The 23,115-nt window shown below is 44.5% G+C and overlaps 1 protein-coding gene across 1 annotated transcript; it reads left to right on the forward strand.

The window, feature by feature from the left end:
- The first annotated feature begins 12,167 nt into the window (after window positions 1-12,167).
- Window positions 12,168-18,848, forward strand: LOC115495139 (uncharacterized). The gene is made up of 11 exons (XM_041716064.2): window positions 12,168-12,434; window positions 13,681-13,742; window positions 13,894-14,050; window positions 14,429-14,685; window positions 14,954-15,039; window positions 16,388-16,482; window positions 16,830-16,935; window positions 17,160-17,268; window positions 17,417-17,548; window positions 18,417-18,544; window positions 18,663-18,848. Exons 1-11 carry the CDS (start codon window positions 12,362-12,364, stop codon window positions 18,694-18,696), a joined length of 1,239 nt encoding a protein of 412 aa, XP_041571998.2. The 5' UTR covers window positions 12,168-12,361; the 3' UTR covers window positions 18,697-18,848.
- The last annotated feature ends 4,267 nt before the right edge of the window (window positions 18,849-23,115 follow it).

A 23,115-nucleotide genomic window follows, 5' to 3' on the forward strand; every position in this document is an offset into this window, starting at 1 on the left:
TGTACTCCACCAGCCATCAGATGTGATGGAGCCTCTCCAGGAGGTGCCAGAATAACAGAAACATACTACAGGAGTTTCTCAAGGCCAGCTTCTGCCTCCTTTTCTTTGCCTGCCCCCAAACATTCCATACACATTTCAGGGAGACAACTCAAGCAGCAGCTCAGTGCAAAGCAGTAGATTGGTACAGTCTGTTGCTATCATCCCACCTTCTCCAGCTTTCAGAGTCTATCATCATGTTTATCACAAAAAGAAGAAAAAAAAAATCCCAGCCTGTCTCAATGACTGGTGATTTTAGCTGATTCAAGTCTGCATTGAAATAAATAGAATGAAACTGCTTTTTTCACAGTTAAACTCTGAATGTTTTCTATAAGTCAGGCCTTTTAGAGTGTCCAGATAGAGCAGCTAAGGTCCTGGTCACTTCCAAACAGTTGTTTCTGTATGCATGGCTTTACACTAACATTTGGCCTGATTCCTATAAGCTTGTCTCATTTCCCATTATTATTAATGTCATAGTCGCAAATTTGGCAATTTTAAACTCCACATTTATAGTCATGCTGCAGAAACATTATAAACAAATGAAAATGCCTTTATACAAGGTGATCAGTCAAAAATACTGAACTTTATCTGTTTACTTGCAGAAGAGACGTGACACGTATCTAACATCACAGGAAATATTTCTTAACAAAAAGCTCTCCAAAAAGGCAAATTACTTACCATCTAGCTAGAATTTTCAGCAAGAGAGTTTAATCCATAATAGAAACCTGGTACTGAATCAGATGAAAGGCAAAATATGATCACATTGATCAGGAGAGGCATCATATTTTTTTCTCTCTATAAATTTCTTTTTTTATGGTTTTGCTCAATCAGCTGCATCCATTTCCTAGAACTTCATCAAAATACAGTTGACCTGTATCTGAATTCAACCAATGTTGCTAAGCTTGAATGATTACCAGAGCAAATAAGGACAAAAACTACAGTGGAAAACTCCAGTTGTTTGAGACTCTGTTAAGCTTCTTATAATACACTCAAAAGGCATAGGTAGATGTAGTTGTTCATGATAAAGAAAATTACACTGTTGATTTTCTTTTCAGCAGCAAGTTCAAACCTTGAACTAAAGCACAATTTGTTTTGAGGTTCAGCTTAAAAGCAGTAGTTCAAATACAAAACTTCTATTCTTAGACATAACACTCTAGTGCTTGACAGAATAAATACAAAAAAGCCCTAAACTCTAGATTGTTTGCCCAGAAGAATTTGCATTCTTGGGCCTCGGTGTTCCATGTATATATAATTTCCAGCATAATTCTATCATCTGAGTCATCTTGCCAACTATGCAGCAGATAACAATAGCACCAACTAGGAAGGAAAAGGAACAAGATGACAGAAGTGATGTTATAATTATGTAGTCACTTAGGAAGAGTGTGCACATCTGTATTTCTGTATCTATTCTAGGTGGAGCTACATGCATTACCAATATTCAAGACTGTATTTTTTGAGTCTTCCCTTGGTAAGATCGTATGCTCAGGTGCTTGCTTTTTCTCCTAAAATTCCATCTGTCTAGGGAAAATTTTCCATAGTCTTATCCACCTCAATTTCAGTATTGAGGAAGTTCCACTTCAAAAGCAGTTTAGTCACTTATGAGGAAATTATCACTTTTTTTTTTTTTTTTTTTTTTTTTTTTGGTGTATGCTAAAAAAATTGCAATACTCAATTCAAAATCTTCAAAATCTTACCACCTCCACATTTAAGAATAGTGACTTTAGCAGATGGAAATCTCAGGAGTATTTGTTGCCATTCTCAGGAAGAGACACCAAAGGGGTAAGTCCTCGAGACTTCTTCCAGAGAATCAGTTCCTTGAAACACTTCCACACTCTTAGAAATTTATAAGTTGGTCTTTGAAAATCTGTGCTAGACACCTCCTCACTAACTGCTTAGTGGCTGGATTGTGTGACAGAAACTGGGCAAGTTCATGTGTTCCACACAACTGCTGGGCAGGATGAACAGGGTTTTTCTCAGAGTAATTATTTCCAGGGTTCTGCAGAGCTGGATGTAAATCTGAAGCATGTGCACACTTATCCATACACTTGCTACTCTCAATGGTGGTAAGGAAGCAGAAGAAAGTGGAAAAGAAAAAGCACATCTTTATAGAACAACGTAGAATAGCAGAAAAAGGTGATTTTACTAAATTACTACAGGATATGGAAATGGCTATAAAAGTATAACTGCAGCAAAACAAATGGTAAGAGAGAAAAATTTAAAAATAAAACAAAAAACAAACAAAAAACCCAAACAAACAAAAAACCCACCCACATTTAGATTTAAAAGCAAAAACAACCAGGCTATAACCACAAAGCTAAATACCCTACCAGACTTTGTAGCAGCTTCCTAAGTTCCTGCAGCCTAACAACAACAAAAGTTCAGAAGGGAAGGGAAGGGAAGGGAAGGGAAGGGAAGGGAAGGGAAGGGAAGGGAAGGGAAGGGAAGGGAAGGGAAGGGAAGGGAAGGGAAGGGAAGGGAAGGGAAGGGAAGGGAAGGGAAGGGAAGGGAAGGGAAGGGAAGGGAAGGGAAGGGAAGGGAAGGGAAGGGAAGGGAAGGGAAGGGAAGGGAAGGGAAGGGAAGGGAAGGGAAGGGAAGGGAAGGGAAGGGAAGGGAAGGGAAGGGAAGGGAAGGGAAGGGAAGGGAAGGGAAGGGAAGGGAAGGGAAGGGAAGGGAAGGGAAGGGAAGGGAAGGGAAGGGAAGGGAAGGGAAGGGAAGGGAAGGGAAGGGAAGGGAAGGGAAGGGAAGGGAAGGGAAGGGAAGGGAAGGGAAGGGAAGGGAAGGGAAGGGAAGGGAAGGGAAGGGAAGGGAAGGGAAGGGAAGGGAAGGGAAGGGAAGGGAAGGGAAGGGAAGGGAAGGGAAGGGAAGATCCTGCAGCTAAGGATGCTGAGTGCCCTGTGCTTAACCATGTATTACCGTGTGTAACACGGCTTTAAGAAACGCTGTAACAGCGTTCCCAAATGTATTTTGTGGTGAGTGGAGGAATACTTGGGAAGAACTTGGGCATGGTGAGAGGAGCTCCGGAGGTGATTATGATTTTAGGGGAAGCAGAGGGTGGGCACAGTATGCTCTGAAGAAGTCTGCAGCCACATGTGACTGTCTCCTCACACGCCCACAACAAGCTGCTGAATCACATCTGCTTCCTCTAATACCGGTGTTTTCTCATTTTGCGGGCTTTGCTATGCAAATCTGTTTGAAGTAACACAAGCATATACAATCATATGCATATGCTTACATGCAATGACATGAACCTTGATGTCGAGCTTGGAGAGGAACGATAGTTCTGCAAGATGGGGAGAGACGGGGATGCAGCTGCAACGAAGTTCAGCGGGAGCAATGCCAGCACAAACCCGATCCTCCCTCTAGCGAGAATCTTTTCAATGCGCTCATGAGCTCTGGGGAGAGGCTGATCGAGAAATCAAAATGTTCCCCCATGGCTGGCAGGGTCACCCTGCTCAGCACAGAGCTGGATCCTGCCGCGGGCACTGAGCATCCTTTCCCCGGGAGCAGCAGCTCTTTGCGAGCTGCAGCAGCTGCTGCTCAGGAAGGAACGGTCCGGCAAACCCTGCCAGCTGTGGTGGCAGCAGCTGGATTGCGGACAAGCCGTGTAATGTCCACGCAAGGAGAGGAGCTGGTGTATTACAGAATTATAGGGGCGCAGCGGGCTGTGCTGCGGTAATCTGAGCGGCTGGGCAGGCAGGAGGGGAGTGGCTGCAGAGGCTGAGAGAGGATTTAAAGAGGTGATCAGTCGGGAAAAATATATCACATGGGGTGGGAATCCAGAGCATCCCTCTGGCTGCCCTGGCAGGGGTCAGGAACCCCCCTGGACAGAGCCCCCAGAGACACTGTCTGTGATCTCTGTCCATGGAAAAGAGTTTTCAATCTTACAGGATCAATTACAAGCTCTGAGTGTTTTATATCAGTAAAAATTAAGTGTGGCACAGGTGCAAAAGTAAAATTTTAGGATTCTAGATGAGGGGTCCAAAGGGGACAAGATGGAGGAAATTGGGTGTGTCTTGTCCTTTTTCTCCTTCTTCATGCCCTCCATGTTTCACTGTGGTGTTGGCATTTTTCTGTTGGTTCAGGCTGGGGACACACTGTCCAACGTAGGTGACAGATATTGGCACGTTATTGTAAATCCAGCACAGGTAGTTTGTGGTATTTAATGTTTGTACCATCCCACTGAGGGCAGAGCCCCACACGCTGCCCTGCAGGACAGAGCTGCGGCAGGGCAGCAGAACATGTTAGAGATAAACAGAATAAACAACCTTGAAACAGCACAGACCAATTATGGCTTCTGCTTTGGCAGCGGGGCAGAAAGACAGAGACTTTCTGCAATTTTGGGATCATCAATACCTCAGATTCCGACAACATGGGTGCTGTGAAAACTCTGTGCGAGCCAAGCACGAAAGTAAAGAGATTTGCAGGAAAGGGAGGGGAAAGGAAGTGAAGGCAGGAAGAACTCAAGTTGTGGGAAGTGTTAAATAGAAGAATGAGCCATGTAGATGTGATTTAGGGTAGAGTGGGAAGATGTCAGAAATGCTGTAGGAAGGCTTGGATTTTCTTAGCTCTGAAAAGCATTTGAGAGTCTGCTGGCTTTCAGTGCTTCTCATAGATTTCCCTGTAATTGGGGGGAACTTGGTGAAAGAGGATCATTGCATCCTGTAAAAGGCAGTGTCAAGAGCAGAGTGGGAATATTTTGGAAGAACTTACTGCTTTTACTGGTTGGGTTCTACTGCTGGCTTTAACTGGAAAAGCTTCTCCTGGAAGGATGTATTAGGGAGTTGTCTGCTGCTGTCATGCTGGGCTGTAGGGATCTGGGGAGCACTTGTGTCCCCCACTTTCCACCACCGTGTGGTTTCCAAGAACCTGGAGCTGACCAGGAAATGAGGTTATAACATTCAATTTGCTGGAAAGCAAGCATATAGACTTCTGACCCTTTGCTGTATTTTGCTCAGCACAGAAAGGAACAAAAGCACAATTAGGAAGGAAGAGATAGCCTTTATGGCATGACCAGGGCACTGATAAATAGCTTTGGAAATGCAGTTCTTACTGCAAGTCAAGATAGAAAATCCAAATAATAATTGTATACATTGATTTAACAATGCAGCCGTATGGGTTTACAGGATAGTATTGAAGAATATTAAATGAAAATCCTTGACCAGAATTCAGAAAATTATAGCGTCATCAGAAGTCCTTTATATACAGAACTGTAATATATAAACCTGTAAATTTTAGTGCCCCTTTTTAGAATTTTCAGCAGGTAATAAATAACCACCTAGTGTTGTGGTCTCAGCAGGAAGAAGGAGAGTAATACCTGATTGGCACTCTAATCTGAGAAATCATAAAAAATGGGGCTAGGAAAAAAAATGTATATAACTGTATTTTTTTCCTGCCAAAATGAGCTTTCTGGGTAATAAAGTGATACTACAAATTTCTAGAGGTGATTGCTGTAATAAAATGGCTTCCAGAGCTTATGTGCTTTTAGGGAATGACAGAAATTGTCGTTTGATGTAGTACCAGTGTTAGAAGACAGGATTGTGCTCTTGCTTTGCTAGTGGTGGTGACTTAGAAGAACTGCCTTGGTCGTTATATGTGTATAATGGGCATAATATTTCTCCCCTATGAAAAAAAATGAATTAAGTCCATAAGAAAAAATATTCCATACAGGAATTGGACTTCATTATTGCTCATGAGCCTACTCTGAGAAGGTTTCTCTTTAAGCCTCCCTACTGAAATGGGATAGAAGCAGAAATGTGTGCTTTGGCCATCCTAACAGCAGAAGTTTGGGAGAGTTTTGCAGTAACTTGGTGTGGTTTGGCAATATGAAAAATGCAGTGTTAGAGCTTCCAGTGCTGCATCAAGAAGTCTGTGGCCATGCCAAAATGCAGCCTGATAGAAACACACTTGGCTTCTTACAAATGTCTTCAGACTACAAAGAGAAATTAATTTTGCAGTGGCAGTGGCACTGCTCGTTCCCTGTACACTGGATTGTGGCTGCCATCTGTCTTGAGGTGGCAGAAGTCAGTAGATATTGCCTGATTTGTCTAATCTGCTAAGCCTGGGACTGTCTGAGAAGCTGGAACCTGATGCAGCTTGTCCAGCTTGTTGTTGCTGGCTGATGAGATAGCATGTCTATGATCTTTCTATCCATGTATAGAGGATGCTAATCATATCTTAGCCATCTAAAAAGCCTAGCATAAATTTCTTGAAATACTTGTGACGCTAGAATAGAGGTTTTCTTTGTACCATTTGGTTGCCAAGTGTGGCATTAAGCAATAATAGCTTTCAGTCTATGAGAGTGGTAAAAAAAAATTTATGAAGTGGTTTAACCTTTTTGGCTATAAAAGCATTGAGACTTTGGCATCTGTTCCAGTCCCACTTAAATCACTGGAGTTTTTGAAACAGTAATTTTTTTGTTGTTGTTGTTTTTTTGGGAGGGTATGATGAGCTCCTGCTTGTAGCCATGGCTTCATTTGCCCTAAAAATCTCCGTGTGTTTGACAGCTAGTTGACAACCATTCTTTGATCATGATTTTTTTGGGTTTTGTCATTCATTTTTCTCATGAAAAATGAAAAACAGGGACAAAAAAAATGTATTTTCTCTGTCACTCACAGCAAAACACTAGAAGCCTTGCCTGAAATTAGGAATAATCAGTATCCAACCACTATCCATTGTAGTTAAAATGTTCTGGAATCATGTTTCTTGGGTTTCATGTTTGATGCTATATTCATTTTTTAGCCTTAGTCTACAATATAGGTACATGAACACACACACACATGAGTACAAATGGGAGTAAAACTCTCAGTTACAGAAGTCTGATCTTGCATTTTGTGAACATGTGGAATGATGATGAAAAGCCCATAGGTAACTGGGACATGGACAAAATGCAGAACCAGTACTCTGGAACTGGCAATACAAAAAGCATTTTCTGGAAAGAAAAAGCGTGTCTTATTCTCACCCCAATTTTTGGCAAATAATTTTTGCTTCAGCATGAAACGGAAGGATAAAATAGTAGTTATTTTCACTGTGAATAATGATAAATCTCAGGATTGGAAACAACTGCTATGCCTTATCTTCACTTCCTCAAACCAAATTAATTTGATTATATTGTGGAGCAAAATGCAGAAAATGTCCTTTTTAAAAATATATGGGAAGTAAAGTAAATAGAAAGCAAGCGTGTGTTCCTTTTTATTGTATTTTTATGGAGGTTATAACCACAGCTATTTTCCCCCAGATTTAATCTGAGTTCTTATAAGCAGTTACTCTTATGGAGTCAGTATGGACCAGATCCAAAGTTGTTCAAGTAAAATAGCAAGATTTCCAGTGATTTCAGTGGTCTTTTGATCAGGCCCTTAATTTTTAGAAAATGTTAAGCTTAGTAGGACTATTGTATAAATGGTGCTGATGGAATTCTCTTTTGTGCCTGAAGGAGAAGAAGGTGGAGATTTACTAAGTGGTTGTCTGTAAGTACTGTTTTACTTCATTCTGTTCCCTTTCCAGCTGTTTTTGTATATAAAAAGTTAAAGTAAATCCCTTTTTAAAGGTTCACTATTGTGTTAAGGTACTTAGAGTTTTGTGTCTTTGTGTCAAAGAGCTTTTATGAAAGAAGATTTGTCCAGGCATATCCTGTAATAAACATCTGGAAACTGCAGGGATTGGCCTAAGGTGGCTGTATAGCAAGAATACAGTTTAACTGGCTGGCTTTACATCAGCATTAATTTCCCTTTGGTTTTTGTTTTGTTTTTTTTTTCTTGTTTTTGTTTTAGTTTGTTTTATTTTGTTTTGTTTTAATTTGTCTATTAATTTATTTATTTTTTAATCTGAATATATATGTCCTATCTTGGTCAAATGGTCTTAAATAGTCTTCTGGTTGGAACACAGCAGAAAATTCCTCATCTGGGATTGATGCTGGTAGGGATGTATGAAAGCAGATTACATCTCTGCATGATATTCACTGATTAATTGTTTGAAGAGCAAAGTTTCTCATCTCTAAAGACAATTTCCTTTAGTACAAAATATATACGAAAATGATTATGTCTAGATTAGTCAAAAGAAAAAGTTGCCACAGAGGTAATAGGCAACATTTGTATGTGGGCCAGAAGTTTAGTTAGGATTTAGCAAAACAAAAAGTTAGAGCTGTAGCCCATCTGACACAAACCAGAAGTGAAAGCCCTTAAACAGTTTGGGGGATTGTGGGAGGGAATTTCATGTTTTTTACAAAATGAAAAGGGAAAGATAATGACTAGTTTCAATAGTAATGATGAAGATGGGGAAAATTGCAGAAAATACCGTAAAAGAATAAAGAAACAGAAATTTGCAAAAGTCTCAGAGGGAAAATTAGGTAAGGGAAGTTCCAGCAAAAAAAGAAGTAGAATATGAAGTAGTAATTCCTTTGCTACATTTATAGTCCTGTGAATGAACAAGCAAAACCAAAATCCATATTTTGGATGTGATGATGCTGAACAGTAATGATCTGTAATAGCAAGAGTCAACATCAAAGTTCTCAGATGACAATAGGAGGCTTTAGAAAATAATTTTAAGTGTATGACTTAATCGGTAATTCTTGGAGAATTATTATCACTGGCAGTCCAGGAACAGATTAATTGAGTGGACATGCAGAAATAGAGTTATCATCTCCCCAATTTAGCTGCACTTACCTAAAGTGCAGCTTGACTCTTGCAGACGAAATGGGGCTAGGTCAGTCAAGGGGAAAGTGAGGGGAGTGAGTCAGCCCTTGGACAGAGGCACAAACCTGGATTCACACACACCATCACAGAGCCACAAGGCAGCTTGAAGAGCATCGAGTCCAACCCATGCCCTAAAACCACCACAACTAAACCCTGGCACCCAGTGCCACATCCAGTCTTTGTTAAACACACCCAGGGGTGGTGACTCCACCACCTTCCTGGGCAGCCATTCCAGAACTTTATCACCCTTTCTGTAAAAAACTTGTTCCTAATACCCAACCTAGATTTCCCTTGGCACAGCTTGAGACTGTGTCCTATTACTCTGTCACTTCAGTCTTTTGAGCAATGGAAACAGCATTTCCATGTGCCAGCAGTGCTTGCTGAAACCCAAAAAGGTTTACCAGAAGCACAGCACCACCAGGAGTACCATGGAGAAGATGCTGACCAAGGACCCAGGGGAAGGTAGTTCACCTCTGAACCTCATTGTCTCTCAGAACTCCCTGTGACTATTCCTCACAGGCCTTCCAGCAAAAGGAAGATTTTGATTGCTTTGAGAAAGAATATAAAGATGGAAATGAGAAATGCAAGTGCTTACAGATACTTGCAGGTATTCACTCTAAGTGCCTTTGTTCAAAAAGTCCCCAACCCTATTTCAGTCTGAAGGAGGAAAAAAATTTGCTTCTGACACATTTAAAACTAATTGTGTTCTCATTTGTGTGAGGAGATAAATTGTGATGCTTATGAAAGTATTTCATTTTAATTGTGTATGTTAAAATATGTTAAGCATACAGGATGGTTAGCTTTAGTCCTTGGAAGTTTTATTTTATTGCTCTGTGTATTTCACCTGTACTTCCCATCTGTCTAACACACATATTATGAATCTACAAAGTTTCACTGTATTTCTCTGCTGTCTCACCTCTGTTTTTACTGAAGAGGCCTGCCTTAGGAGGCCATGCTTGCTAAGCCCATAGACTTATTAGCTCAAACTGCTAATAAAGCCAACTAATATTAATGATGGTGTGGGTGTGTGGCTCACATGGGGAGCAGCAGGATTACTCTTAGAACCAGAGTGGATGCAGTCTGTTGCAGCAGTATGAGCAGGTAGCGGGTCTTCTCAAGTAGGGGCCATCTAGAAATAAAATTTCTCAGACCAGCACCATGCAGACCTGTGCTCAGTGCTCACATGGAGCTTCTCATCCCATCCATCATAAATCTTCTAACAGAAAAGGGTGCAAAGGCATCATCTCAGTTTGGGTTGTGTTTACCCTGTCCAACCTATGGACTCGTGCTTTTATTTATATCCAGAGCCTGTAGTGGGAGAAGACTGCAAGAGGCATTAACAATGCCCTTTTGCCTTTTTCCCAGCATAATTTAGAGGGGATTATGGGTGTGCTCAGGTGGGTTCCCTGCTCTGAGCATGTGGGGAGCTGCCATCCCCTGTCTCTCCCCTTCTCTTTTACTGAGGTCCTTCTAAGGCATTTTCTTTTTCCTTCCACCTTTCCAAATGGGATTGTGCCATCATTTTATTGTGTCCAGAGCTGACTTCAGACTTACATGGTTTGTGTTCTCCTCTCTTTGCTGGCTTGGCAGGTTGTATGGAAGCCACTTGTCCACACAAATGCTTAAATTAAGTGCCCTGGGTTAGCCAGTGGGGAATAGGCTTTGAATCCTGTACCACAGACTTCCAGGTGCTAGACCAGACATAATACATGCCTCAGGTTTGATTACATCTTATATTATTGATTATATTTGATTAGATACATGCTGTAGGATCAAATTCTTAAGAGATTTTCATACTTAAAATCAATTGATCCAGAAACTATGTTCATTAAGAAAAAAAAAAATCTGAAATACCTGTTTGAAACTGACTGAAACGAAGTTTAGTTCTGGTTTTCACAGTTCCTGCAGTTATGTGAAATAGTGGAGCTCAGTTTAATTGATCATGCACAATGTGTTTGCACGTTGTTAATTTCAAAATCCAAGGCTTAATGTTAAAGTGAGAATTTGAATTACCTAAACAGACAAATACAAATTTTTTATATACACCAAATTTTTCACTTGCTATGATGCTAATGCTTAGAAACCTTATTTAATGATAGCTAATACAGTGATACTGATTTTGTCCCTGCTGTGTTCATTATTAACCCCAGAAGGCAATGGAAATTTTATTAGAGTATTATATATCAGTACTGGATATTAATACTGTGCCTGACTATGTTGTGGAAAAAAATGAAGAAGGAGCCTGCAAATATTTGTAAGTTAATTGCCTGACTTAGAAACCACTAATATACATGAATAGCATTTACTCACAGAGATTGTCTAGGTAAATTCAAAATCTGTCCAAGGAGTAGTTGTGAAACAAAGCCATAAATCACACCTTTATGGCAAGTTTAAGAAATGTTAATGAGAAGAGGTACCCTCAAGGTATTATAGAAACTTGAGAAGTTTTCATGGACAGTATTTTAAAGTCATGTATCATTAAATAAAGGAACCGGTAAAAATTTAAAAACAAAGAACCAGAAGTTAAGGTTAGTTTGCCTATATTAAAAGGAGTAAATCTGGAGCTGCCATTAGCTCATGGTAGCTATTTACATTCTACCTGACAACAACAGCCACAATGTCCATGTTCCTTCAAACCTGGTACACCATACTCAGTGGCTGAGTTTTACATGCCCACACATTTATTTCATTTATTTTTGTGTCTGACCAGTGCTGGAGCAGAATCAGTGGGTGGGCCATCAGCTGAGCCATGAAGGAGCCTGGCACTCAGTAATATGGGGACAAATATTATTGGGCCTGCCTTCTGGCTAGATGAAAATTATCCACCAGGGTTTCAGCTGTGCCCTTTTTACCTGAGCAGTGAGTTGGGATAATGGCACTAGAGCCAGTAGCAGAAAATGATAATCTGATGGCCCAAAAAAATTCCTGTCTCAGAGAAGGTGATTTCTTACGTCACCCGCAGATCATCCCTATCTGGGGTGGTTAATTGGGGTGCATATAGCCAGGTGCAAAGAATTTCTGCAAATTCAGGAAGTCACAGCCAAGGGAGTCTTCCAGGAGGGAGACTGTGCATTGGAGGATGCTGCAGCCTACGTGCAGTTGCAGTCCTTTGTGGATCCTGGTGTAGTGACAGAGGTAAACCCAGTTGCCCTAGGGAATAGCAGAGGATGAAGGTTGTCCTTTGAGCAGGGTTAATTTCTCCTGTGACCTGAGGGGGGCCTCTCCAGCCCTATTCTGCATGCTCAAAGCCTATCAGCACTAATTTCAGCAGGGCACAACCATCAGGGGTGCCCAGTGGGGCTGCCCTGCCAATGCTGCAGCTAAACGTGGGTGAGGCTGTGTGGTGGCAGGTTCCATGGGCCTGTGTCCCATGGCACGATGTCACAGCAGAACACCCACAGCAACAGCTCCTGCTCCTTCCAGTGTCCCTGGAGCACTGTCTCTGGAGAAGCCTGGGTGACACCAGGACTGCTGTCACCAGCATTCTGCCCTGCAGGAGCTGTCCTGCTGCCAGGAGGTGGAAGGAGGCTGTGGCAGAGACACTGCTTGAGAAGTGCTGAGGAGGAGGAGAGGAGCAGAGGGGTTTTGCTGCAGGAAAAGCACCTCTTCCCCAGCTGCTGCAGTGCAGCAGAGCGAGGATGCAGAAGTACCTGCTCTATAACGCTGTGGAGCCAGACGAGTTCCCAATCCTCAAGGAGCTCAGCACCATAGGTAAGGCCCCAGGGGTCCCTTGCAGGAGCACTGTCAGTGCCAGGATCACATGGAGACAAATGGGGTCATAGGTGGGACCCCTCTGGAGGGCACAGACTACTGCAAGGACAGCCCTGCTTTGTTGTGCCTTGGAGCTCGAAGGTGCCTTTGGTAGCTGTGATGTGCCACCCTTAAAGAGAAGGCAACACCTAAGATTCGTAGATGTGTGTGGTAGCAGTGATATCTAAAGATCACTTGCTTTTTATGTGTTTTTCATATATAGGTAGGTCTATAGATTACTATTACATAGTTATATAGCTCCCTTTCTATTAGATTTTAGAGTAATAAATTAACATAACAGATTCCCGAAATACTGTTTAGTCTTATTTTCAAGAAAAGAATCTAGAAGCACATTTTGTTTTCCAATCAGAATCTGAGAAGGCACAACAAGAAGTGGAGCAAAGAAGCCCCATTCCAATGGGGCACTGTCCAAGAAAAACTTACATAGCAAACTGCTCTTCTAATTGGACAAAGTTTGTTAGATGTGATGATTTGCTAAATTTATAAAATGGTAGAAATCTGATGCCAGGTGTGTCCATGACCACTGGGACACCTGGAAGCTTCCAAATAAAGACCTGCTTTTTATTTTACTATTTTAACAGTGTTGCAAGGGTTTTTCTCTTATGATATCAGACAACAGCAGGGAACAACAAAAATCAGAGGGTTCACAAGAACTCACCACGTTTTATTTAAAAAATTACAGAGTTGGCATGGAAATGTCTACATTAGTCCCGGACTTACTGCTTTATAAGCACATGGATATAAGTCCAGGGTCATGGGGGCTCTGACCAGGATTTCTGGGGTACCTTTTTATAGATAGGTTTCTTGCTCTCTACACAAATTAGTTGAAGAAACACATGCAGTCTGTTTTTGGGAAATGGGTGAGAGGGCTTTGGGGGGTTTTGTGGTCTTGATTCCCCTATAATTCATGCCTATTTCTTGGCCTCTTTCCTGCTCTTGTGCTGTACTGTGTTGTGCTTATCTCCAGGATCTAGAACAAGGATGTCTGTCCCAGAAAAGTGCTGCTCTACTTCCACATGGCCCATTCCTCCAGCCCCCTTTTATCCTTGCCCACAGGGTGTTGATACCAGCCACCCTTGGTTAGCTCTGCAGCCATCCGGCTATTTATTTCTTTACTATTATGTAAATAAATAATGTGTATTATGTAAATATATAATGTGTATGTATTTAGACATTTTCTTTCCAGAAATCTGCAAAGTCTGGTCTGGAATGTCTCGGCACATCTACAGACAGCTCTTGAAGAAGAAGGTGAGTCTTGCCTCCAGCATGTGCCTTATCCTGCCCCCCTGGGGCTCCAGGGCAAGGCTCAAAGTGCCATCCCCAGGGCCATGCAAGTCATCTGGCAGCCTCCTTACCTTTGGGCAGCCCTTCCAACACTTGCTCTTGCTCGTGCTTTCAGGCAGTGGAGATTGGAATTGGGAGTTTTGCGGTTATCCCGTCACACGCCAATGTGGCAGAGGGCAAGGTTTTTTTGCCTGTCGAGAGACCTATGTTCATTATGAGCAAGACTCTGAAGATGTTTTACAACCTTGAGAGTGATGAGACCAAAATTCCTGGTAAGAAGATGGGATCTTTTCCTTACACAGACCTTGCGTTTTGGCTCAGTGCCAACACATCTAACATAGCAAAGACTCTTCCAACCTGCAAAGTACCTTGTGTGGGCACAGAATGTGATAGCCCAGCACCCTGCTCCTCCCTGAGAGCCAGCCTCATCTGCTCAGCTCCCCTGTGCTCCAGCTGGGTGCTCACAGCAGGAGGCAGAGCTTTGCTTGGCCTTTCCTGTCCTCTGTGTCCATTCTGGAGATGCTAATGAAGCTGAAAGAGGGGCTCTGCCTGGCAGTGTTGCCTGAGAGCTGGGTGCTGATGACCTGTAGTTTCTGAGTTGGCTGAACTGGTGGTGAGAGAGACGCTGTTACTTTGTGCTTGTTCGCTAGATGAGATGCCCGTTGTTCAGCCAGACTTTGAAGAGATCGCTGCAAAAACCCACTTTCGCCAGGAAGTTGTGGAGCATTGTGTACAGCAGACCCTGCTTTACTTTGCTGAGGCCCTCCGAGACAACAAAGAGGTGGAGTTCACGTTCAGGAGCATCGGTATCCTGGCTGTGCGAACAAAAGTGGTCAGCATGACCTTCTTCGACAGCTTCCTGCTGGAGATGGATACGACAGGAAACATGCTGGAAGCCCTTCTCGAGGTGAGCTTGTCATTTCTGTGGGATTCCTCCTCATGGCTCTGTGGCAATGTGCTGTCCAAACATTCCAGCTGCCTTGTCTGGGCTGTTGTCACCTGCCTCGCCACCAGCCTAGGCACACTCCCAGTGAGCTAGCCCAAGTCTCAGGAAGGTGTGTGAGGCTTTCTGAGAAGCAGCCTTTGTGTCTTTGAGTACCCAGGTGGTTTGCTGCCATTCTGAGCAACCAGCACATGTTCTGGATTTCTGCTGATGTATTGCTGTTCCCTTCCAGGACCCCAACATGATGACCATTGTTGCCTTTCCGGGCCAAAACAAGTTTAGTCGGGTCAGTCAAGATGAGGTTGTCATGCTGCCAAGGTGAGCAGGATGGCTGCTACAATCCTTAGCTCGTCATGCACCTGATCAGACCCTGTCTTGGGGTACCCTCCTGCTGAGGCTCCTTTCCAGCCAAACTTGGGCAAGAGCAACCATTTCACAGGAGAGCTTCTCTCTCCACTGCTCACTTCTCCCTGGCTTTTTGAGGTTGCATGTCAGAACTCAAAATGTCCCTCAGACATTTTTGGAGGTTACGGGCCCAGGTCAGAAGCATTTGAGACCCTGGCAGGCAGCTGGAAACAGCTGTGATTTTGGGTTTGAGCCATGGAACGATTTACCAACCTTGCAGGAAGAACAAGAAGTCACAAAAGTTTAGATATTACAGTAGAAGTAGTCACAAAGTAAAGGGAAGAATTTTTGAGTGCTGTACAGGGGGCTTAGGTTCTGTACATGGGGATCAGAGGTTTTAGGATGGAGGGATTTGGGCCTGCCCTGTCCTCCCTCTTTCTCCTTCCTCACCTCCATGTTCTTGGTGATGTTGGCACTCACAGATTGGTTTAGAGTAGAAAAGCACCATTTAATATAGGTAATAGGCATTGGGGGAAAACTGTACCCATGTAACACGTAATGTACCATATAAAAGATAGAAAAGCACCATTTAATATAGGTAATAGGCATTGGGGACAAACTGTACCCATGTAACACGTAATGTACCATATAAAAGATAGAAAAGCACCATTTAATATAGGCAATAGGCATTGGGGAAAAACTGTACCCATGTAACACGTAATGTGCCATGTAAAAGATAGAAAAGCACCATTTAATATAGGTAATAGGCATTGGGGAAAAACTGTACCCATGTAACACGTAATGTACCATATAAAAGATAGAAAAGCACCATTTAATATAGGTAACAGGCATTGGGGAAAAACTGTACCCATGTAACACGTAATGTACCATATAAAAGACAGCAGCAGCCCTGAAGCAGTCGGGAGTCAGAGAGGATGTCAGGGTGTGTGTGTGCCTCTGCCTGGGCTGTGAGCAAACCACAGCAGCCCGAGAAGAAAATCTTTTAGATAATTTGAAATAAACTGCCTTGAGACCGAACAACAGAGACTGCTGAACCTTTCTTTGGAAGCTCGGGTTGGAGGAGAGATTTCTCCACCACACAGAGCGACCCTGAACTAGGGATTTCTCCAGCAGTTGCAGATGAAGTGGCCATTCTGCTTCCAACGTGCCCCAAGAGAGGTGGGAGGGTCTGTGCAGGCAGCAAGGACAGCATGTGCATTCTGTCCTCCAAGGACTGGGCAGTACCCCCCAGAGATGTGTGTCAGCCTCCAGGAAAGCCTGCTACCCCAGCTTTACCCAGCTGGTGCCTTCTTGTCTCCAGTTTTGTAGCTGAGACCCCGCACCAGCCATCGGCCCCGCCGGTTTCCCTGAAGCCCAGAAGAGAGTCGGCACCTTGGGGTGGGGGTTATCGCAGAGGTATGTCCCAGCTGTGAGGGAACCTTTTCTGGAAGAGGCTTTGAGCTGTGGGGAGCCCCTACAACCCCAATTTCCCTGGGATTCCTCAGTACCTCCCAGTTCTTCCCACTGGTGGGTCCCTCCTGCTGGAAAGGTATAAGAGGGAGATGAGAAAACCATGCCTGGGGTGGTGGGTGGCTTGGTGGGAATTCAGCTCTGGAGCAAATCCAGTGTGAACAAAATGAAAGGGCCTGCCTGGAACTGTGACTCCTAGGAGTGGCAAGGACTGTCAGTAAGCCTTGACTGTGCAGCTCTGCCACCCATGCTGTCCCACACAGTCTCAGAGATTGTGTGCTCTTCTCTTGCAGTGAGTGTGCTAGACCCAGTGTTCCTGGCTCGGCGGAGGGTTTCTCAGGCCAGCCAGCAGTCGGTGGACGTGGATCACGCTAGAGACAAGGAAGCTGGCCAGGGCGGGTGAGCCTTGTAGAGGAGTGGTGTGGCTGAAGGCACACCTCATTATCACTTGTGATAATGGGTGATGATTCCCTTGTCTGCCAAACAACCCTGGAGACACTGTCCTGCTGGACAAGTTGTCTACTTACTCTTACTGAGCTGCTGGGTGGTGCCAGAGGACAGGCTGCCATCCCACAGATTTAAGCTCACACTCAGCTCTCACAAACCCAGGCTGTCCTTTTTAGGTACCTGCCCGTAATCCATGAGAAGACCGAGATGATGCTGAAGCACCCCGCATCTCCAGTTCAGCAGGGGTTGAAGGTCTCTGCAAGCACTTCCCGACGCCTAGAAGCGGTAGGTACATCAGCCTAGGGTTTGGCCAGTCCTGTATCATGGCTTGGGCTCTCAGCCAGGGCAGCAGAGGCAGCAAGAGCTGCACGTGGTCCCAGCCCTCCTGCCCTGCCCAAGCTGGAGGTGGCTAACGCTGCATGTGTGCCTTCAGAGGATGCAGCCCCTCTACACTGAGAAGGAGGAGAGAGAGCTGCAGCTGCTGCTGGCATCCAAGCGCCGTGAGGTGGAAGCGGAAGTGTGTCACAAATACTTTGGCAACCGAGCGACCACCGAGCGAGGACAGGTATTGTCGGAATCTGTGGGTATTGGTGATCCTGAGATTGTAAAAGTCTCTGTCTGTCAGCCCCGCTGCCAAAGCAGAAGCCATAATTCGTCTGTGCTGTTTCAAGGTTGTTTATTCTGTTTATCTCTAACATGTTCTGCTGCCCTGCCGCAGCTCTGTCCTGCAGGGCAGCGTGTGGGGCTCTGCCCTCAGTGGGATGTTACAAACATTAAATACCACAAACTACCTGTGCTGGATTTACAATAATGTGCCAATATCTGTCACCTACGTTGAACAGTGTGTCCCCAGCCTAAACCAACAGAAAAATGCCAACACCACAGTGAAACATGGAGGGCATGAAGAAGGAGAAAAAGGACAAGATACACCCAATTTCCTCCATCTTGTCCCCTCTGAACCCCTAATCTAGTATCCTAAAATTTTACTTTTGCACCCATGCCACACTTAATTATTACTGATATCAAACACTCAGAGCTTGTAATTGATCCTGTAAGATTGAAAACTCTTTTCCATGGACAGAGATCACAGACAGTGTCTCTGGGGGCTCTGTCCAGGGGGGTTCCTGACCCCTGCCAGGGTCCCAGACCTGCCAGGGCAGCCAGAGGGAAGTTCTGGATTCCCACAAGGTATGGCACGCCTCGCACAATCCCAGCAAAAGGACGTCTTGCCTTTGTGCTCGGTGGGAAGAAAGAGGCCAGGCACAGCAGTGCTGTGGCTGGGGGCTGCCAGCAGAATTGTCCCCGAGGCTCCGTGCTGGAGCGTTCAACCTCCCTGAGCCCTGAGCCCTGAGCAGGCCCTGCAAGGCTGAAGCGCTGAGAGGAGCCCCAGCAGTCGGCGGCATGCTTCAGGAGAGCCTCCTCTGCCTTTGCAGACCTCCTGCCCCTACGTGTTTGAGGATCCCTACCGCCCTTCCCACGTCTTGAGAAAGGCCTACGCCGAGCGGCTGAGCGCCTCGGAGCGGCAGGCCGAGCCCCGGCTCTCACGGACAGCACTGGAAGAGTAAGTGAGGTGGAGCAAGGAGCCACAACAGACCCTTTAGAGCAGCGGGGTGCTCAGGGGCACTGGGAGCCCTCCTGCCCAGCCCCAGAGCTGAGGCTCCTGCTGCTGTTTCCTTCAGCAAGGGCGTGCAGACGGCTCTGCTGGAGCGCTGAGGAGGAGGCACAGCGGCTGCCAGCCCGGCCAAGAAGCTGCAAGCAGCCCTGCAGAGACTCCCGTCACAGCGTTCGTCCTTTCCTGAAGGGATCCAGGGGCAAAGAATGCCTTAGCTAAGGAGAATGTGCCAAATAAAGGTCGCTGAGCTGCACCAGAGTTGTCAGAATCTGTGGGTATTGGTGATTCAGAGATTGTAGAAAATCTCTGTCTTTCTGCCCCGCTGCCAAAGCAGAAGCCATAATTGGTCTGTGCTGGTTTCAAGGTTGTTTATTCTGTTTATCTCTAACATGTTCTGCTGCCCTGCCGCAGCTCTGTCCTGCAGGGCAGCGTGTGGGGCTCTGCCCTCAGTGGGATGGTACAAACATTAAATACCACAAACTCCCTGTGCTGGATTTACAATAACGTGCCAATATCTGTCACCTACGTTGGACAGTGTGTCCCCAGCCTGAACCAACAGAAAAATGCCAACACTGCAGTGAAACATGGAGGGCATGAAGAAGGAGAAAAAGGACAAGGCACACCCAATTTCCTCCATCTTGTCCCCTTTGGACCCCTAATCTAGAAACCTAAAATTTTACTTTTGCACTCATGCCACACTTAATTATTACTTATATCAAACACTCAGAGCTTGTAATTCATCCTGTAAGATTGAAAACTCTTTTCCATGGACAGAGATCACAGCCAGTGTCTCTGGGGGCTCTGTACAGGGGGGTTCCTGACCCCTGCCAGGGTCCCAGACCTGCCAGGGCAGCCAGAGGGAAGCTCTGGATTCCCACACAGAGTGACCCTGCTGATGCCTTCAATGCCTGTCTTTGCAGCCAAGCAAAGCCCTGGTCAAAGAGCAAACGGGCTGGAGGTACCTGGCCCTGCCAAGCAGTCGTGACAGGCTGTGGGACTGAAAAAGTGGTGTCCTCTCCAGGGGAAGGAGCATGGGGGCTGCAGAGCACAGCTTCTCTGCATCCAAACCTACTCTGTAGGGATAACCACCTGTGGCTGGCCACGGGACTGCCAGGCCACATTCAATCTGGCAAAAGCCAATCTGGTGCTGCTCGAAGAGCTACATTTGCACTGAGAAATGTGCTTCAGTGAAGACACTCCTAATTTTAGCCCATGGCTGACCCTCAGGAACAATACAGTGGCCTTCTTAGGAGAAAGCTTATTCATTTCAGGAAGAGAAACTTTTGAAAGTGGGAAGCTCCTTTTTATTGGCAAGGTAAACTACAGCATGAACAAGGAAGCCGCAACCTGGAAAGGTAAAAGAGCACTAGCAGCAGCATTTGCAACTATGCCAGACCCTGTCAGACCCCGGGGTCTTCACTGGGACTGGCACTGCTGAATATCATCTTCCTTAATGCCATAGCTAGTGAGATTAAGTGCAGCCTCAGCACATTTGCAGGTCTCTTGGGAGCAGGAGCCAGACTGGCAGTTTTGGAGGTAGATCTTCACTCTGTGGACTTTATTACAGGACTTATCCAGGCACAGAGGAGACAGAAAACCTTTTGGGCTTCCTTTCCAGGTTCCCAGGCTTCCCAAAGCATAATTTCCTGATTCTGCTCCTGGCAGCAGGTCCACAGTAGCTGGTCTGTAGCCAGCAGTCTCTGGTGGCATTAGCAGCTGGCTTAGCTGGCTTGACAGGGACAGAGGTGACACAGGGCCGTGAGAGCAGGCTTAGATGTTTGAAGTCACATTGCATTTTGGTTGCAAATTTAGGTGATTAATTAGTCATTTAATGTGACACATTTAATGTGTCATTTTTCTTTTTCTTTTTTTTTTTTTTTTAAAGTACCTGGGGCACCGTTTCTGTTGAGAGGCTGAGGGGAGCAGGAGGTATTGGGCAAAGGTGAACTGCTTCAGCAAAAAGCAGCTCAGAAGTGAAGCAGTGGGACTGGGGAGCTGGGAGCATTTTCCTAAACCTGCCCTGCCTTGCACAGTGGGCTTGGCCCCCAGGCAGGATGCACTGGCACTGGAAGGAGGTGGCATCCTTCCCTTCCCTGCCCCTCCCTGTCCCCCAGGAGTGTGAGCCACCAGAGTGGGAAGAAGAAAGCCATGACCTGTAAAAGAGAACTAGCAGCAGCAGCTCCTCAGACCCACCTTTCCTAGCTGAGGAAGGAGACTTCAGATCCCATTCATGAACCTCCATCAGCTATGTGGTCCTGTGTGCCAGTCACAGCTGATTTACAACAGTGGTGTGATAGACTAACAGGTTTGTGTGCAGCTAAAATGATGGATGAGGTGTAAGGGCTGGCCATTTGCCTGCTGCTATCACACAGCAGAATTTATAGAATTTTCAAGTGTAAAGATGGCCAGATTTGTTGGTTTTCTAAACCTTTTTAGCATAGTGCACCCAAGTTCCTCAAGTGATACGTTGATATGTATTGTGTATATGTGATATGTATTAATTTTCAGCACAGAGAGGCAGCCAGAAGGAGCAGAAGAAAGCTAGTGTACTTAGAGTTATTTTCACTCTTGTACCTTGAAAAAGAAATCTGTAGGACCAGAAGAGTATCTTGGCCAGCTTTTGCTGGGAGATGCTGTGGATGATTTAAAGTAAGATAAATGTCTGATAATTCACTGTCGTATTAAGGGCAAATACTTCAGCATTGTGGTTTAAAATTGATACCTGCTCCCCCAAAACTGAGGCAGGGCTTTAAAGTGAGCTGTGTGTTTAGCCAGAAGTCCAAGAAGGACTAATAGCCTCTGGAATGCCTTGGGAAGGTACAACTCTCACTTGGGTGGAATTTAGTGTAGCAAGTTGCTGGTGAAACCAGTTTTGCTTTGATCAGCATATTGCTTCTGATGATCAGCTCCTTGCTAGGGGACACAGAGTCTCAGACCCTGGCCTATAAAATGTTGGGCTGGCCTTTCAGGAAGGTGCATGCTCGCATATTATCCTGCTTTCAAGCAGGTAATGTATAATTAGCATGCTTACCTTATTGGCTGTTGGTTTTTTCTGTCAAGTGACTGAATTATTGCCTGAGAATGGTACGTGTTCACCTAAACAAAAGCCTTGCACAGTTAAAAGGCAGGCATTCTTTCAAGATGTGATTGCATTAAAAAAAAAAAAAGTAGTCCATTACCAATAGAATATGGAGCAGTAACCCTTGCTCCTAAACATAGACAGTAATCTAACCCGAGCTGTAAAAACTGACTTCTTGAACAACTGGTGAAACTTCTAATCCTTCTGGGGAAATAAGTGTGTGTTAATTAAGAGCCAGGATTCCATGAGGCTTATTAGCTGTCTAGCTGGATCTGAGAAGCAGAAGGCTGAGCAGAGTTTAACTAAAATTTAGAACTGTTAATTAGTCTGCTTTCTTTCTAGTCTCCTTTCTATTTTCCTGGTTTGGGTTTGTGTAGCACACTTTGAGTGACCCGTGAGAAGCTGCTGCTACTGTGCTTCTGACGTGATAGCTCCCAATTGTAAATGCTGTACTTTTCTAGCTGTGAAAGAATAAAGCTTTAAAAGAGCTTGGCTGCCCTCAGCTACAAGCTGGCTTGTTATGGATGAAGAAATGACAGAAAGTGGAAAAAGCAGGCTGGCTAATCTTGTTAAATTGGCTGAGTAATGTTGCATTCACAATATGTGAACTCCATGCTGCAAGGCACAGATGCTTTAATAAACTTTACATGACCTGTCTTACTTTAGCACTCTTTACAGGGCTCAGAAAATATTTGATAGGTTCATGGAAACCTAAAAATGAAACCGCCTTCCTTACAGACCTCTGTTTTGGGAGTTACAGATATGGGAATTTGTGACTGTGCAAAGGTTGTGCTTCCCTGAGGCATGCCTGGGCAAGATAAGGAGGGAAAGGTAAAACCTGAAACCTGTTTTATTAGGTTCAAAAGTTTGTTAAACAGCAATGTGAACCGTTTCCTGATTTTTTCACTTGGATATTATGGCTCAGTTTCCATTTTGGTGGGGTGGGGTGAGGGGTGTGCTAGCATGCAGTGCAAAGCTTCCAGAGATTCTGATATGATGTGAGATGAACTGAACAAAACAGCTGCTATTTAACCTCAATAGCCCCTGAGAGCCCCAGCGAAACAATTTTGAGCCTGATGAGTAGGAATGGTTTGAAGGTCTATTGTAAAAGAATTCTACTTGAATTCTATTTGTTAATTTGTTAATTAGAATTGTCAGAGTCTGCTCTGTATTTCTTACAATGACTACCACTTCATTCTAGGGGTGTAATGAAGCCCTTGAGCTAATTTGACTTCTGGCTTCAGTCCTGTTACATTTTAATGCCCCACTTTTAGACGTTTTGTTGTTCTACTCATTGCAATGTTTATATCTTGCTTTCAGTTTGTAGTGTGTCTCAACTAAGACATTTGCATCAATATAAATGCATTTGCCTAATACAGATGCACTGAAAGGGAATATGCATCAGAATGACTAATCCTGGTAACTTCAATGGGTTCACACC

The sequence above is a fragment of the Taeniopygia guttata genome, chromosome 4 (genome assembly GCF_048771995.1).
Source record: "Taeniopygia guttata chromosome 4, bTaeGut7.mat, whole genome shotgun sequence".
NCBI lineage: Eukaryota > Metazoa > Chordata > Aves > Passeriformes > Estrildidae > Taeniopygia > Taeniopygia guttata.